This window comes from Lycorma delicatula, chromosome 3, assembly GCF_047948215.1.
Source record: "Lycorma delicatula isolate Av1 chromosome 3, ASM4794821v1, whole genome shotgun sequence".
In the NCBI taxonomy this organism is placed as follows: Eukaryota; Metazoa; Arthropoda; class Insecta; order Hemiptera; family Fulgoridae; genus Lycorma; species Lycorma delicatula.
The window spans coordinates 133,763,475-133,782,904 of record NC_134457.1 but is presented as its reverse complement, the minus strand read 5'-3'; the positions used below and the strand labels follow the sequence as shown (position 1 = coordinate 133,782,904).

The 19,430-nt window shown below is 37.9% G+C and overlaps 1 protein-coding gene across 4 annotated transcripts in view; it reads right to left on the bottom strand.

The window, feature by feature from the left end:
* Positions 1-19,430, bottom strand: part of LOC142322019 (sodium-coupled neutral amino acid transporter 7-like) — an 85,112-nt gene that overhangs the window by 7,528 nt on the left and 58,154 nt on the right. For all 4 annotated transcript variants that reach the window (XM_075360601.1, XM_075360599.1, XM_075360600.1 and 1 more), the window contains one exon: positions 15,093-15,355. In XM_075360601.1, coding sequence (XP_075216716.1) covers positions 15,093-15,355 — 263 coding nt within the window. The remainder of the gene's footprint in view (positions 1-15,092; positions 15,356-19,430) is intronic.

Here is a 19,430-nt window from a genome sequence, read left to right as displayed (position 1 = left end):
GCTACAACTCGCGCATTGGGGGTCTTGCCAAAACTTGAGTTTGGCTTCCTTGATGGCATGAACGTATTCATTACGGACGCGCAAATAGATCCGCAGGCTCTCAGCGCGCACGTCATCAACGATATTCCTGGCTCAGGTCAGAGAACCACCACCTTTTCCCAGGCCGCCGCCTGCGATCAACTTCCCAGCCCCGTAGGAGAAAACACCCACCTTGAGACGTTACTGGTCGCCACACCACCCCTCCGTTCCGAGCCCTGAGGGGCTTTACCGGAGGGTCGTCTTTAGACCCTGTAATTGATTACATCTCACAGTCATCAGCCAGGTCTCGGTCGGAATGCCACCGATGTAAATGCCTCGGCAGAAATTTGTATCAGTAAAATACATATCAAATTTCGCCTTCACGTAGACCCAAACGGAAATCTTCACATCCAAACTAACATGATTCCCTCAAACTAACTGACCGAAACCACGGACGCGCGAACCCACGCCTAGTTCAGATTTAACAGCATCGTTCGTGACTGTGAATGACTCAGAAAACGAACGAGTTTAAAGTTAAATCAGTGCTACACTCATACCAATCAAAATTATGTCTTACGCAACATATAAATTCAGACCTACACCTAATTAAGTCGACCAATTTAGGTCACCTAACAAGGGGAACGCAACCTCATTCCGGTCCGGGCAGGAGCTGGGTGACAGAGCCCGTACCCCACCCGGTACCATCATGGTGTCTCGTGTGGCACTACCAAGTCACGATCAGGACCGTTACCGGCGGAGAAAAGCCACGCCCCCGGTCGCATGGGCTAACATACCCCGGTGGCGTGGCCAACCCCACCAGCGGGAGCCCCAAATCGAATCACAAACAATATCAATATAACCGTGGCACGATGCCAATGCACCTACCTTCAACCTATCCAATATCTAAGCCAGAACCCTAGCCACCGGGATTCTACCACGATCGAGTACCTCGATTAAACTCCCTCTGCAGATCTACATACCGGAAGGACGCGAAGAAAACCAGCCACTACAGACCACATCTCGTGGATCATCTAGTTAATACGGAGATCCAGAAAGAAATGTATTCTCTCAAGTTCCCTAACAGGTCGTGAATGTTCGACCTCGGAGATAGACGTACCGGAGATAGACGTAGAGGACGTGGTCCACTGTATCATCAGTCCCGCAATCCGGGAATTGACTCGAATCCACCAAACGAAACCTAGCCAAACTCGCCCGAAAGGCACCATGCCCGGAGAGAAACTGTGTGATATACCGATTGGGGGAGAGCCATCCTATCGCACCTAAATCAGACACTATAGGAAATATACCATGCGTGTAGCGACCTGTGGGGGATTCGTCCCACCTGACCTACCAAGACGCAAGACCTCGGGCTTCAATCTCTTGCTTTCGTTCTGACGTCAATAGGTTATTTACCTTGGAAATGTAGCGTTCCTTACGCTCATTAGCCAAGATATCTATTGGTTTGACTCTGACTATAACACAGACTGTCTCCCGTGAGACTGTTCTATGACCGCCTATAACAGCCAGAAAGAGGATTCGCTGGGCCCGCAGAAAAATGTCCGCGTAATACCAAAAATCCATGCGGTGAGCCCAGACAAGCGCAGCATACAGCATAATAGCTTCGCTGACACCTTTGTAAACGATACGCATGGTACGGTAATTCAACCTACAATCGGGATGAATGACTACGGATTCCATAAAAAGCATCAGCAACCTTTTTTGCTACATGCTATAGATGTTCCTTGAACCAAAAAATCTGAAGGATAACACCCAGGTATTTTTGAGCCGTAACGTACCGAATGGGGAGACCAGCCTTCCAAACCCAGATTCGTCGGGAAGCAGCCAATCGGCCCTTAGGCAACATCATTGTGGTTTTCTGTGAGCTGAAAATCATCTTATATTGGAGACTTCACAGTTGGAATGTCTCACAAGCATGAGCAGCTCGGAACTCTACCTCGTAACGCGAAACCCCCTTCAATCAGTAGCAGCGCGTCGTCAGCATAAGCGACGACACGACAACTACATGGCAACCTTAAACGCAACATGGAATAGAATTCTATGATTCAAAGAAGGGGACTAAGAACACTGCCCTGAGGGCATCCTTTAGTTAAAGTCTTAAGAAACCTCCGAGCCGTCATCACACAGGGAAACGGTCCGATGAGTGAAATAACTTGAGAGACTTCTAATTCATTTCTTGTACACTTACGCTTCTGTAACAGGGCAGAGGACCAAAATAAGTTGTTAAATGCCCCGGATATGTCCAGAACAATCCCTAATACATATTTACATGGACCAGAGGAAGCTATATCCATCACCATGGATATGCCATTAGTATGGCATCCTCAGTGTTCTTGCCCGGTCGTAATCCATACTGGTTGTCCATTAGCAAATGATCTAACATTAACATTAATCCACAATCTAACGTTAATATGTAAATATAGGATCTTCTCAAAAACCTTGCCTATCACATGCAAGAGCGTTAGTGGACGGTAAGAAGAATTAACAGTTGGATCTTTGTCGCCACCTAACAACAACAAGCTTCCAACATGCCGGAAAGTGGCCGGCGAAGCAACCTATTATATATTCTAGTTAGACGACCAAGGACTACGGGAAGCGCTCGGACAAGGAGTTTTACTGTGATACAATCATATGCGGGGGCCTTGTACCTTGCTATACTACCGATCACCTGGCGCACCTCCACCTTTGTGATCTCAGAAGATTGCAAGTCGGTCTCGAAAATTGCAACTTCCTGCTTGACATGCCGGCGGTATGAAATCTCACCCACCATAGTGTCATGCGGGAACAAATCATTCAGCTGAATATTAAGGACACGGTCCTTATAAATTACCACACCCTCGTGGGTTGACAAAGCTGACAAGAGGACATCTTTCCTTCGCTTATGTCCAAGGGCTCTATACACAACGCCCCAAGGGTCTCTATTCCCTTGCTCCTGAACGAAGGAGCGAGGGAACCAGATATACGTTCCTGGGACCAACCGTAACGAGGGACCAACCAGATATACGTTCCCGGACAGTACCTCTAGGAATGGCGGCTTCAGCCGCAGCCACCACCGATCAACAGACGGCCTTCCGAAAGCGGAGGTCATGATGGCTTCAGGCAGTCTCTGATGAGCGGACTGGCCACTACTCAAGGGTCCGTTCATTGGCCGCGGACGCCGTAGGACCCTATCGCAGCCAGTCTTGATGGCCCGGCCGAATTGTTCAGTCATCAAACGTAGGGTGTGCTGGTGATCTCCTGTCATTGCTGAAAAGAATGAGGCTGCACTTACCTCTAGGAGAAGGATGCAACGTGATTCAAAAAGAAACGGTAGGGTAAATGAACGACTGCGGACTGACTATTGTAAAGCAAGGAAGGTGCTAAACGTAGCGATAAAGAATTCTAAAACTAGGGTCTGGAATGAGCTGATTGCTGGCCTGGATGCTGATCCATAGGGGGCGGGGGTGCCTATAAACTGGTTATGGACCGGTTCGGTTGGCCTGTCCCCTCTCTTTCTGGCGTGGTGGCTCTTCGTGCTATCTAGGAACTCTTTCCGGTTGTTGAGTCCGTATGGCATGAGATCCCTGTTGAACAGAATTCGAGGCTTACAATTGAAGAGCTAAAAGTAGCTATGACCAGACTGCACTCTACTAAGAATCCAGGACCAGATCTGGTCCCTGGAAAGATTGTCAGAGAATTGGTGACCAGACATCCCTGGCTTGTGCTTGACGCTTTTAACCACGCCCTTGAGGGCCTTCGTTTTCCAGACTGGTGGAAGGAAGCACGCTTAGTACTGATACCCAAGAAGAGCGATCGGCCGATCTATTTATTGAATACCACTGGGAAGTTGTTCGAGAGGTTGATTGCAGACAGACTACGGGTGGGTCTGGAGGTGAATATTGGCGCTCCCTAAAACAGTAAGGTTCGTGAAGGGGAGGTCCACGGTTGATGCGTTGCGACATGTGCTTAACTGTTTTACAGATCGAGCCAGTGGTTCCTGGCGTCGAAGGAGGATCCCGTTAGTGGACTTCTTAGACGTCAGAAACGCTTTTGGTAGCCTCCCTTGGCCTGTGATTAATGAGGCGCTACGGGAAAAGAACATTGGGGATTATCTTCGGGGTATTATAAATTCCTATTTACACTAGATAAAGGTGAATATAAGTACCGAAGACGACGATATTCCCGCAGAAATATTTGGAGGAGTTCCACAGGGGTCGGTCCTTGGACCAGTACCGTGGAACACAGCATTTGATGGTTGCTGAGAATTATGTTTGATTGTGATTCGAGTTAATAGCCTATGCCGACGACCTGGCTCTTCTGGTCGCCGGCAGGATGGAGCAGGCTGTGGAGGAAGATGCAGCAGCAGCCGTTGACAAAATACAGGGGTGGCCGGCGGCTTGACGACTGACTCTGGCACCAAAAACGTCGTCGGTGATAGTCTACTGATTTTTGGGGGAAAAATAAAACCTTCACGGGAGGGTACTAGTTAGAGGCGTGGCACAAAAAAAGGCCGAGTCCCGGCCAACCGGGTGAGCGACCCCCACGGGGAACGGCATAGATCCTGCGGGGTCTCGGGAAGTTAGAGGCCAAGGCACACACTGAGGATGCGCACTGCGTAACTGCTCGTCCAGCCTCAGTGGTAGTGGGTAAAAAAAGCAAGGCGTTTGCGGAAGGAAGCACATACGGCTGTGAGAGGTACGCAACATATGCGGAGAAGAAATTATTCGTAACAGAATCGGTTTACTAACCTATGCAAAAAACATAAAAACATAATATTATTTACTTACCCTAATTAATGTGACTCTTCAATACCGCTAATTTCACTGTTTGAATCGTCATTGTCACTGGATTCACTGTCACTATTACTATCAGTATAGTTTTCACAATTGTTTGCTGTGTTCACTATAATTTCCGATACCAGGAAATCACGGACTTTATCTCTAAATTTTTTTTCTAATTGTTGCACATGCTGGAATTTTTGCATCCAATCATCTTTATTAATTGCTTTTATCTTATCTTGCAATAATTTTATACATCATCTAATTTGAAAGTCAGATTTTTATCAGCAACATAATTCTTTACATCAGCCCATATCATCTCAATCGTATTGAGATCCGGGTGATACGGTTGAAAACATAATAACACTGTCACCCTTTTCAGCAAGTAAAGCATCTATTTTATTCATTTTAAATCTTAAATTACTGACAATTAATTCATATAGCTGGGGTTTTAACATTTTTTCATTAAACGGTATATTTTTTTCAGTAAGCCTTTCAGTCATTTCACATATCTTAGAAGATGATTTCGGGGCACCAAACTAATAAATTAATAACCACCAACCACAACTAGCATCAACTAATAAATTTTTTATTAGTTGATAAAAAATCAACTAATAAAAAAACCATTTTTCATAATTTCTATATTTCTATAATATTATGGAAATCGCCAGATTTTTTTCCAGATTTGAAAGTCAATAACGCATCTTTTAAGAAACCGTTTTCCCCACCAGCGTGAACGATAATTGCTCTTTAACCTTTAGAAATCGGAGTAAGTATAACCCGGATGTATCATCGAAATCATTCGTCCAACAATATGACCTTCTGTATGTTGAATGCACATAAGTACGTTTCGTCAATATACATGACTGGCTGTCCTTCAGCTCTGTATCTGTCTATCACTGAAGATGTGGTATTCGTTTCTTCCGAATATCATTTTTTCTATTATTACGCGTCTTTTCCAATCCTAACCCTTTTTCTTCTTTCTTTCTTTTTCCTGTTTAGCCTCCGGTAACTACCGTTTTAGATAATACTTCAGAGGATGAATGAGGATGATATGTATGAGTGTGTGAATGAAGTGTAGGTCTTGTACATTCTCACTTCGACCATACCTGAGATGTGTGGTTAATTGAAACCCAACCACCAAAGAACACCGGTATCCACAATCTAGTATTCAAGTCCGTGTAAAAATAGCTGGCTTTACTAGGACTTGAACGCTGGAACTCTCGACTTCCAAATCAGCTGATTTGGGAAGACGCGTTCACCACTAGACCAACCCGGTGGGTTTCCAATCCTAACCCTAATTGTCTAATAACCTCCTGCAAAGCCCATTTTCCACCCTTATAAGTCTATTTTGTTCTTTACCACTGTTTATAAACTTTTTATTGTAGATCGTTGACCTTGCGAAACATTAAATTCATTTATAGTTCGTCTAATAACACATTTGCCAAAGTTATGAGTTTCTGTTTTCGATTTATTTCGCGAACATGTTTTTGTTTGGAGTAGAAAATCCACTATCTGATGCTACATTTTTTTTACTTTCTTGAATTATTCTCTGAACACTACAGCGAGAAACTCCTCTTGTTTCAGCAACCCTTTCCTGAACTTTCGTTATTAACCGTGGACCTTATGCGGCAACATTTTTCATAAAAGTATAGACATTGAAAATGACTTTACGAGTCTGACTGTAAAACTTTACGACCACCAGTTTTCTTTGGAATTTCCATAACTACAAATGTAAATCTGCTAAGGATAAAAACACTGAAACACGTCCGGTATTATACAAATATGCATAATTTAAATCAATAAATAAAACCAAAAATAATAAACAATATTCCATCATAAAAATAAAAATGATGTGTAACTTACTCTTATTAATTTTTATATAAATGGACAAGACAATTTAACAATAACGACTGTGCTTAGTATTTTCTATACTATAAAAAATACGTTTCCTTTGATTTTATTGTTGAATTAAAATATTTATTTTTGTTGGCAAAGTGATGCTAACGTATGACTAACACACATTCAATCTTTAGAAACCAACATTTTTTTGGAAGGAAGCAGGACCAAGCCCGATGATTGATATGTTAGACTATTTAAAATTTTCGTGGCAGTGAGATAGTCATGAATTTGTTTACAATAACGTAATGAATGCAAATTTATGCTTATAAAAAATTTATTTAAACAACAAAACAATTTGACATTTTCGATAAACGACCAATCAATGAATTCATTTTAAGTTTTATAGTACAGTATAAAAGATTATAAAAAAAAAATTAATTGTGGCACAGCACATTACGCATGTACTATCATTGTACTGTAGGCTAACGGAAGGGTACGCAGGGATGTCGGGAGGATGCAATACCTTTCTACTTATTTTAGTATACGGAATTACGTCCTTTGCTGCTGGGTGATTCTAATAGGCTAGCGGGTTATAAATATAAGAATGGCGTTGATTCATTTGGTGAAATTTGGACTGCGTTCCAATCCAATGAGGGTTTTTAACGGTAGAGACTCGGCGGAACGATCTTCTTTAACGAGCTTCTTTCGTGACGCTCTCCCTTTTCGCCCAGATTGGGCTGAAATCCTTTGTTTAAGGAGTCTTTCTCTCGTAAGGAGAGGGCGCCGGAGGCAATTTTGGGGCTTGCACCTCATTACATTTGTTTATTTTTAAAGAAAATGTGTTTTGGTTGGGCAGTTCTACGGCGTTGCGTCCCAAAGCTAGCCCAGTCACTGGTAAAGATGGATTGTGATTGCGGATAAGGAATTTAGTGTGATGTTTTCGCATCAGTCTCTCATTACTTCTTGGTAATACTCCTTCTGATAATACTGTCTTCTGATAATTCTGTAGGTTAATGTTTTTAACTTTCATTTATACTTTGAATTGAACTCGACGATGTCAGACTGAAAACTGAGTGGGGGGGGGGGCAATCAGTGACCTATACTCTGATAAATAGCTTCGGACTGTTACTGTAGTAACAAGCTTTTAGTAAGTAGAGGGGAAAGCGCCTTCCTAGAACGGCTCTGCTATAAATAAGAATTGTTATACAACTGCTCTCTATAATTACAGAGATCTTATAGAATTGTGTATGGGACTCGTTGCCCCATGCTATGAATTAAATGTTATAATTTAAATATTAAAATGACATCATGATGTGCAGATTTTTTAAACATAATTTTTGAAATTTATTATTTCAGTCTGCTAAGCAGGGAAGAGAGAACACAGCATTCTCCACATTCCATGTATAATAAAACACTATGACCCAAATCTACAGGGACTACAGTTGTAGAAATGTTATTCTATAAAAAGGCGTGAAAAACTGAAAAGAATTTCGTAATCTAAGTTTTAGCATATGCATCTAAAATTATATCGAATAATGCTTCAAAAATTGGAAGGAACTGATTTTTAATTTTATACAAAGTCAAGAATTGGGCTATTTGTTCTGATTTACCAAAACCATCACAGAGTCTGGATTTTTTAATGCTATTTAATTTTTAATGGTATTTAGCAAATTAAACTAATTTTTTTTAACACATTTTGAAAATCTGACAGTCCACTTTCAAGTTATTCAACTTCAAACTCAATTACACAATATCTATCAGATGGGTAGTAAAGTTAGATCATATTAAGGAAAATAATTTAAAAAAGGACCATAAATGAAGTAATTAGCTTGGACTGGACATTTGAAGAAATGTTAGAAATAACGTTTTCTATCCTTTCTTTCCCCATCATTTTAAAGTTCTAGTTAATGACAGTATGCAGGTTACTGTGCCAGTTTAACATATAAAAAGGCTAGGTAACATTATTTTTATTAAAAACCATGCAACATCATTCTCATGTATTATTCCTTAAACACGGGAAGAAATGTTAGATTTTACATTCTAAAAAACTGTAGTGGAGAATTTTATGACTGCTGAATTCAATTTCTCTACCGAGGGAAGGGCAAATTTTTCAATAGAAATCGGAAAAATGTGATTTTTTTAAATGGGGAGGTTCTCCATTTGTCTTCTAGGAAAAAATTATTTCTTAATATTTCCTTGTTTATGGAGAATTCTATTAATGAGTAAAGTGAATAAAAATAGTAATTATTGTAACCGAGCTTTTTTTTTTTAGTAAAAACTCTAAAAAAAGTGAATAAAACGTTAAGTTTTAGTATTTCCCACTGACTTTTAGTAATTACTAAATTTAAAGGTATTATTTTAAAACTACACAATCTTTTTCACAGTAATTGTTAAATTGAGGCGAATAAAACACTAGTAATTAATTAAAATTTAAAGCTAATATTGAACGATTTTCAAGATAGCTCAAGATCAGATTTGAAAATAAACAGAATTATAAGTTTAAAGGTCGTTCAATCGAATTATTACTTCAATGTAGTTGTATCGAATTATTACTTCAAAGGTCGCCGAAATATCAATGATGACAATTACAAAAAGTTGCTGCGTTTTGAAAAACATAGTGTTGAATATTTAACTGCTATGGTTTTACCGGATTCAGATGAAAAGAGGCGGTGCAATAGTGGCGCAAGAAAAAATGTCAATTTTTTTTGAGATACCTTGCTGATCTTGATAATCAAATCGGTGTCGGAAAGGATTTTGGAGTGCATAAGGCAACTGTTTGCAAAAATTTAAATATGAGTTAAATCTTGTCAATTTCAAAGCTTCTGGAAACATACATTTCCCGAAAAGAGCACAACAGCTCCATACTGCCAAAGAGAAATGGGGCAGCTCGATTCAAATTTCTCTGTGTGATTGGAGCATCGGACTGTACGCATTTTGAAGTAAGAAAAGGTTATAGAGTATAAATGTGCAACCCACCTGTGATACCTGTGAAAAAGTGACAAGTATTGGCCTGGGAGCACCCATGACAGGCAAATTTGGCGACGTAGTGGTACTTTCCAAGTTATGAAACGTCTGGATAGATCTGTGTGTCTTCTGGCAGACAGTGAATATGGACTTTAACCGTGGGTAATAACTCCTTTCCAGGGTCCACGCAATCTATTAGAAGAAGGATTCAATAAACAATTAACAAAAGAATGCGTCATTATTGATAGAGTTTCTGGACAAACCAAAAGGGGCTTCCTCATATTTGGAAATCTTGTCAGGGTTAAATTACACAAGGTCGTTAAAATTGTAGTCGCATGTGCAGTACTACATAACAGCTAAATTTATGAACGGTATTTATGAAGAGGAAGATGATGAAATTGCATACAATGAATAAGAAGTACAAGAGACAGATCAGTAACTACGTGGGAGAGAAGTAAAAAATGAAATATTAAATGTTTTATTACAAAATGTTTAGCGGCTACCTCTTTACCTCACCCGTTTCTCCTTTCCTATTAGTATTAAATATTGTTATAAATTAATAAATGAATAAAAAATATATCGATAAAAAACAATAAAAATAAAAGATAAAAATAAACTGTAAATACAAAATAGAATATGTGGCTGTGTACGCGAACGCATGCATTTGTATGCATATACACAAGCACGCATATGTATAAACTCGTACGTGAACGTCTGCATGTACACGCAAAATTTGTATTTATTTTTTATAAATAGTTTATTTTTTTGTAAGTATATTTTTTCATTATTTTGTAGGAAGTACTGGTTTAAAGAAGAAAATGTTTTATTTCCTGCATATATGAAAAAACTCTGATGTGGACACCGCATGACTTCCTTGTATGCCTATTAAATTGCGTATACACTTTTTTCTGCACTTCATTTAAACTTATTTCTTTGAAAGTGAGATACGATTCTCCAATTCTTAAGTGGACAGTTACACAGTTGCATTGTGGTGGACACCACATTGCATCACATTTTTTTGGTATCCGTATCAGCATTTTATATTAGTTTTATATTTTTTAACTTTTTTTTTTAATTTAAATATATTGATTATTAATAATTATTAACCTATGTAAAAATTTTTGAACTAAATGAAATGAACATAAAACTTTATTTCACTAATAACTTCTGATTTTTTTTTTCATATTTGTTTTTTGTCGTTATTATTGAATTATTATTTATTGTAAAAATATTTTTGCAATCAGAGGTTAATATTATTAATAAATCAATAAATTTAAATTTAAAAAAAGAAAATGAAGTCTCGTTCGAAGCAATGTACCTTTCCAATATAAGACTAATATTTCATTAATTAAAATTTTATTTGGCTATAACTCTGGAACCAAAGAAAATAATTACCAATTTTATATATCGTTGAAAAGCTCTCTATGAGGGCTGATTACTGCAGTTAAGAATAATTCAAAAATCCAATTTTGTTTTGGATTTTGGGCTTTTTTGGACACTTTTAGTCCAGTCAATTGCAATCAAAAAGTGTGTTGCACAACTAGACAACAGGTGTTACAACAGTCCTAAATCCAAAATGTCAACATTCTACGGCTAACAGTTTTTAAGTTATGAGAGGTACATACGTACAGACGTCACGCCGAAACTAATCAAAATGGATACAGAGATGGTCAAAATGGATAGTTCTGTTGAAATCTGAAAATCTAATTTTTTCTCAATCACAATACTTCCTTTACTTCGTAAAAGAAAGTAAAAAAAAATCCAAGTAAAAATAAACACGAGGAAAAAATTGTTAAAAAAATTTTTCAAAATATTATTATGGCAATACTAAGAAGTTCTACATATTAAACAAAGTACTTCCGTTTCGCGTCAGAACGCTTTCGGAATTATTTTTTACGCCCAATACTGAATTATATTTTTTTAATTCAATTTCAAATTTTCTTTTTTGAATATCTTTTTGTTCGATATCTTCATTTTAAGATGTATCAGTTTCAGATGTTCTTTAACAAGAATTCTTTGTTCCTTAAGAACAAGTATTTGAAGCTCCGGTGTGTTAAGTTTTTCGTTTCTTCAGTATCACCAGTAGGCTCATGTTTTCGTTTCTCTTCTGCTCATGTTTTTTTCCCGCTGTTCTTGGATGTCGTAGACGAATCATAATAAATTTACTTCATATGTAGGCCTATTTTTCACCTTTTATTTTGTTCAGTTCCAACTTCTGTTGCACCCAGAATCTTATGTACGACTGATTCTAATATTAAGAAAATCGTTTTCCCACTGACGTAATTTTACATTTTTAATGTCAGTTTCGTTTTATTTTAATATTATTCATTAGTTTCTTCAATCTTTCAACTGGTGTTGTGATTCCAATGCTTGATTGAAATGTACGTTGTATACGTAACATAGTCTTATCTTTTTCTTTCAAGACGACTTCGTGGTTAATCTTTTTAATACAATTTCACTACCCTTCAGCGCATTAACGAAATTAATTCATTTATCTTCAACAGATACTACTCCAGAAGATGAAAGAAAAAACTGCGTTTCATTTTCGCTACTTGACATGGTGATTAAACGCTGGTAGTATATTTGACAAAAATAAAAGTAAGATTACTGATGAGAATTAAATGTTGACATTTAGCCGATTTTCATGCAGGTTTCAACAAGTCTCTTATAAACATGATACAACATGCGTACAGAAATTAGGTAGATGTATTAATTTTGTTTAGTAATACTGAAGTGATATTTAGTAATACTTGAAAACTACATATTACTACTTAAACGCAACCTCACAAAAACTAAAAGTTTTAGTAATTACTGTTACTAAGTAATAAGCTAATTACTTTTTAAAATCAGAAATACTTTAATTTAATGAAAAACTATTTAGTATTACTCTTTTTTATTCACTTCATGTATTATCTCAAAAAATTTATCCATATTGCAGTTTTTATGTAATAACTGTTTCAAACAAAATTGTACGAAACAATCCTGGTTGAATGAATGTTATTGAACAATGGAAAATTCCATTCTTGTTTATCACAGATAACACAGTTCTCATAATTCAGCTTTTAAATACACATTATGTTGATTCTTATTTTTTGTATACAATAAGCTTTCTCAATCTTTCTCTATCATCATATAATAGTAGTGAATAGAACTTATTAGATAATCCATTAATATGAAAAATCTAGAATTCAGTATTTCTAATCTACCCAACTTGGCTATTTTATTCTTTTGGGTTTGCAAAATTGGGCTATCCTATTTTAGGGAGGAGGTGTATCCTATGGTGCTATAATAATATAATTATAGCTGTTCAAATAGAACCAGCATTTATCAATTTGGGGATAACGGTGTAGTGTAAGGGGGTCATGAAATTAGCCTACACCTTTGAAAAATCAATCATAAACAAATAATTACACATTTATAAGTACACATGTAAAGAAAATAAGTTATTAATATGTTTGCATTAGTTTTTCATTTAAAAGTTTCTCCATACATGGATCTATGTTAGAAATAAAAGCAAATTGTTTTCAAGTGATAAAATGACAATTCCTATATTTAGTTTTTAGTGAACCACATACAAAAAACTGTTTTCACAGATGTAAGACATGGCAAAAGGATCAATGTTTTCAGTGCTTCTGTGACTAAATTTCCACATATTCACTTCAAACAAGCCAAAATGTATCTAAACCTTCATATGTGAATTGTAGTCATAACATTTTACCGGCAGACATTTAGATGAGCTGGTCATAAAGCTACACTGGTAGCTGGTTGTTGCAGCTGCAACAATGTTTTCACTAAATGGATTCAGCACCTATCTCTTCAAGAAATCATTATCTTCCAGGAAATACCCTGCCAACTGAATTTTTAGCTCACACAAATGCATCTTCATGCTATTCAAACTGTGGTGAATAATAGTGTCTTCATCCAAATATTTCTTAATATAATCAGAAGTGAAAACATATCAAAATTTTTGATTTGAAGGTGACTAATCCAGATCTCAAGCTTCTTAATGAAAGCATAAACTTCATCTGTCATAAACATTTTTTTATCTCGTCCATTTGTTTATCTGTTTATTAAGAGATTTTTCTTTAGAGATTAATCATTTTTATAGCTTTACAAAGAATTTGTTTGAGATTTTCCTATATATATTTTATAGCAATAGCATACCTGTGAAGTAGGCAGTGCGTCCATTCCACCATTGGTATATCTTTTAATTTTTTCTGAAATTCCTTGTTTTTTCTTGTTATCGCCTTTGCACCATCACTACATGCAGCAGTACATTTTGTTCATTTAGTTTTTAGTAGCTTCATAAAAACATTAAGTCATTGCTATTGCATGACAGGTACTGATTTCCAAAACAACATTCTTTGACAAAACAACATTTATTTGATGGACCTGTCCTTATCACACCCATATCTCCCAAAACATAAGAACTGAGAAATGTTTGCTAAATCTTTTAATTTTTCAAATTTAATTAAAAAATTCACTTGAACTCACTCGCTAAATTATCTGATTGCAAACATTGGCCAGCCATGTCATCAATTCACCTTGATACTGAGTCGTTAGAAAGCGGAATTTTTTTCAATTTTTTGCTTCTTCCACGCCTATTAAAACACTGACCTTATCATTTGAAGCATGCAGGTTCTCTGTAATTTTATGGGATTTGGACTTCTTAGGTACAATTAATGCTACGAGATAAGATGCTTCAAGTATACATTAATCAATATGTGGCTTCATTTACAATGTAGCTTGTTGATTCTCAAAGTTGTAACATTTTCTTTCAAAAAATTCTAAGGATTTGCTTTTATGATCCAGATGTTTAGTTTCAGTGTTGAATTAATTTTGATGGCTTCATGCTTTCATCAGAGAGAACTCTAAAACAAACAACATGGTGTGGCTTTCCATTCAGCAAGATAAAACTATAATTTAAATAGCTGTCATTGTACAATGACAGTTATACAGCTGCGGGATGGCCATGAGGAACACTTTCCTGTTTATCGAGGGCGCTTCCTGCATAGGAGGGGCAGACTGGCCGAAATTCTTCTCTTTGTTGGAGTCCAGACAAGAGACTTTTTCTTGAGATCTTGACAACCTGCCATATGTACAATCTTGTCATTTTACCAATTGATACATTGGAAGTAGATGGCTCACTTAACTTTTTCACAAATTTTATCTATTTTGCATTAGAATCTAAATGAAAACAAAAAAAACTGTTACACGGTTTGACTGCACACTATAAAACTGAAACTTCAATTATGATGTAATGTTCATCGTTTGTACACTTCATAGATGCATCATACCAGTCACTATCAATGCAGCTAAACAGTTTTAACTAGGTTTCGATGGGAGGGGGGGGGGGTTTGAAAAATATTCATTATATATATTTTTCTTACCTTTTGGGGATCATGGAATCAAAAAGGTCACTGAAATATAAGAAATAACTTAAACTTATTTTATACTTTAATTTTACTGCTTATTTAATTAATAGTTACTTACCGACCACAGAATACCACAAGAGGGTAGACACAACATATTTTAAATGCAACTACTAGAAGTGCAATAATTACAATAACATTATCTGCTGGATAATTTAACAAAATGTTACTGCGGACATAATTTCCAAAAGTCAAATAACCAAATGAGCCAGTCAGTGAATACAGAATCAAACAACCAATCATTGATCCACAAGATATTATTACAACTGCTTGGAACGAACGATTTTTAATACTTGCAAAAACAGGGACTGATTGTATATGTGCCTGTATATAAAAATGAAGATAATACATTTATTTTTTTTTACATTTAAGTTACTACAGGAAAAATACAATATAAAAATATATTAAAGAAAAATATATATTATTTCTCTATTTGAGAATATTTAAAAAATGTTTTGTTATTATTTACTAAACTAACAAATGTGGTTTTGCATTATAGTTAAATACACTGCATCATAATATAAACAGTCAGTACACTCTTCATGGCATGTACCCACTATACAATATAATTATTAGCCCACTTAGCTAATGCCTCAGTGAACACAATATTTTGTACATGTTAATTATATAAGCACATTTGTTCTGCAAACTGTATTTTCAAAATTTGAAAAATATAGAATCACAAAGAAATAATGGAGGGGGAAATGTTGATAATACCATTTTCATAGTCATGTTGTAAGACAACTTGTATTGTAAAACAATGATTTCTAGTATCCCTGAAAATAATGGTTGAAATAAATGTTATTTTTAGCAAAATTACTAAGGCAAACTTTTCACTATTATTTGATTGATTGTTCAATTTTGCACTTTGTTTTAATTATTTTCTCTATTTATTATATTTTATTACTTTGGAGCTCAGTATGATAAATTCAATAGTTCATTTTATACTGAATTTCAAAATATACTATTCACAGAAAAAATGTTATAGTACTAAAACCAACTGATGCAAGTCTTATTGGTAAACTGTGAAGCAGTCCACTTGTCTTACAAATCTGAAAAAGAATTTGACTTTTTTTTCAATATTCTGTACTCATTTATGAGAAAACCTTTCAATATGTTAAAATGCAAAAAATAGTAATATTAATACCATTTGAAAAATGGAATGAAAGTGGAAATAATTTATTTTAAAACTCCTTCAAAACTTAAATGTCTTATAGAGCAGTACTAAAACATTCAGAAATATATACTTGCCGTGAGGTAGATAATCCCCACGTCCGGAACACAACATCTATGTTCCACGTCCAGGGCGGCAACAGCTGTACCTTTGTACATCACATATAGCTGGCTAACGAGGTTCCGAGTAAATTCCTCGGTTATGCTTTGCTAAGTTTGACCTGGTTCCAACTTCAGGTCACTAAACGGATTGGATTTTTGGCTACCTGCAGGAAATGGAATAACAAACGATTTTGGAAATGGATTTATACCACTCTTAGAGCTGGCGATGTGGCGGCCAGGGTCAATGTTATTGCAGGTGTAACGGAGACCCTTCCGTTGTCCACATGCCCCCTGCGATGGCAAGCATGTAGCAATGGTGCCCATGTATGTCGGTGCATGGGAGCTCTGAAAGCTTCAGTGAGTAGGAGCCTGGAGTCAGTGCAGAGACTGCGCATCCGCTCTCTGCCAGGACATATGCCGGTTCCACCGGAGTACCGGATCGGACCTCCAAGGTTAGTAGCCCTGGAGTGGGGGTGTACCCCGGCGGCTAGCCTTGCTACAGAAGGGATCAATGTTCATGAATTTTCCTGAACAAACCAACGTGGCAGAGGGTGCACGTAAACACCCTCGTTTAGAACCAGCCGTTTCGCCTGAGGCAAAACGGAGAAAAAGTGCGGAAAATAGAAGGATAGAGATTGAGGCTAGAAAAAGCTTACAAAAAGCTTTTTTCAAGAGCAGTAATACACCGAAACCTAAATATTTGGTCATTACAAAGGAGGATGGAAATTTCTCGAGGGTGAGTCCTTTTCTCATCGCTCGGGAGATAACCAAATGCGCTGATGGACCTGTAAAAGAAATAAGGAAGACCTTCATGGGACTACATGTTGAGACTGTAAATGAAGTACAGTCTCAAAAGATTTTGGGGCTTAAAAAGATTGGAGAACTGGCTGTACATGTCGATCCCAACAGTACGCTCAATACCTCAAGAGGTGTGGTCGTCTGTCGGGATCTTCTAAATTGCACGGAGCAACAAATTGTTGAGGAGTTGTCATCACAGGGAGTAATTGAGTGTCGCCGATTGAACATGAGGAGGAATGGCGAAGTCCTACCTTCAGCCTCTCATGTTCTCACATTTAACCGGCCTACCTTGCCGGAGAAGATTAGAGCGGGGATACATCGATTGGATGTGCGGGCATTTATCCCGCAACCAATGCGATGCTTCAAGTGCCAACGTTTTGACCACACCGCTATCAAATGTGAGAGAACGCAAATATGCGTGTGCGGCGAAGAGGTGCATGAGGGAGAGCCGTGTAAAGAGCCCCCTACATGCATCAATTGCAAGGGACAGCATTCATGTAGATCCAGGAATTGTCCTGTCTACAAAGAAGAAGTAGCTGTGCAGGAAGTTAAAACCCTGCAGAAAGTCAGCTACATCGAAGCCAAAAAGATTGTTAACGCCCGCAAACCTAGAGCAACAACATCTTATGCTCAGGCTGCGGCTACTGTTCCTGCTCCTGCTCCGATTGCTGTAGATGAGGCTCAAATTATAAATAAACTTGCGCCTACTTTGGCTAACATGATTGAGAGGATCATCGAAAACAAGATGAAACCTTTTGGCAATAAAGAATTTGTTAAGCCAAAGATAGTGGTACAGCCTGCTGAAGATAAGCCGATAAAAGTGAAAGTTGCTCCTCCAGAAAAGAAAACGGACACCAAACCAGACTGTCAAGTCCGTCTCAGCGAGATTCTTGATGAAAAGAAAAAGGTGATACCTACAGAGTCTGTTATGGAGGCTCCCAAGCCTCCTGTAACTGAAGTGGCCTCTAAGCCTCAGAGGCCACAAAAAAATCACACAGGGGGGGCGAGTGTCCCCCCTCCCACAGGCGGTGACCGGTGCGACCCCCGTGTTGAGGAGCGGCCAGGTTGCCGCCTCTCAATCATGGATCGGCGCCTGAAACCGGCGCCGATCCATGCCCGTCGTCGTCGGCGGCTTCGGTGGTCTCCGATACGGAGACCGGAAGCCTTACAGGCGACGACCTTCTCCGCGAACACGATGCTGTTCGTAGGATGGAGAAGAAAAGGAAAAAGGGATGGCCGAAAGGAAAATCCAGACAATAATTTAATTAAAAATTAGCGAGTCGATTGTACAATGGAACATCAATGGATGTTTTTCAAACATCCATGAGCTCCAACGCTTGGTACATGACGTAGACCCGATTTGTATATGTCTGCAAGAAACGCATTTCCGCCGAAATGAAAATTTTAAATTAAAAGGATTCGATATATTTCGGCGAGATCAACCGCCAAATGTAAGAGTTAGAGGTGGAGTAGCTATATTAACATCGACTAGAGCTACCACCGAAGCGGTTGTTCTAAACACAAACCTACAAGCGGTCGCCGTTAGAATGAAGCGTCCGCTCCAGGTCACTGTCTGCAGCATATACTTGCCGTATTTTGATTGGAATAAGGATGACATAGCAAGACTAATTTCCGAGCTTCCCCCACCTGTTTTACTGGTGGGTGACTTTAATGCTCATAATTCTCTTTGGGGATCAGATCGAGTAGATCCCCGTGGAAGAGAACTGGAAGGGTTCCTGATGAATTCAGAACTTATTATTTTAAACGACGGATCAGGAACCTTTTTCAATGCCAGAGATGGATCGACGTCCTGTATAGATCTTGCACTTATAAGCGGATCGATAGCACCAAGGTACAGCTTCCATGTCATAGATGATCTGCATGGAAGCGATAATTTCCCGGTGCAAATTGTAACTGATGTTACAAGAACAATATATCCCATCCCTAAAAGATGGTTATTTGAGAAGGCAGACTGGACGAGCTTCATAGCTAGAACGATACTCCCAGAAACAACTGTAGTTATCGGAGACGATGTAGACGCCATAACAAATGCAATAATTGAGTCGGCATCGAGATATATTCCCAAAACATCTGGGAAACTTACAAAGAAACCCGTTCCATGGTGGAACGATGAAATAAGTGAAGCTATAAAAACAAAGAAAAGGGCGTATAACGCCTTTAAGAAGCGTCCTAGTATAGAAAATCTTGTTGCCTAAATTCTCAGCAACTACATGAATGACCGTACCTTCCAAGTACGCGTCAGCAATGAATATTCATGTGAAAGAATCTTGGAAAATGGCATACCGCAGGGTTCGCCGTTGAGCGG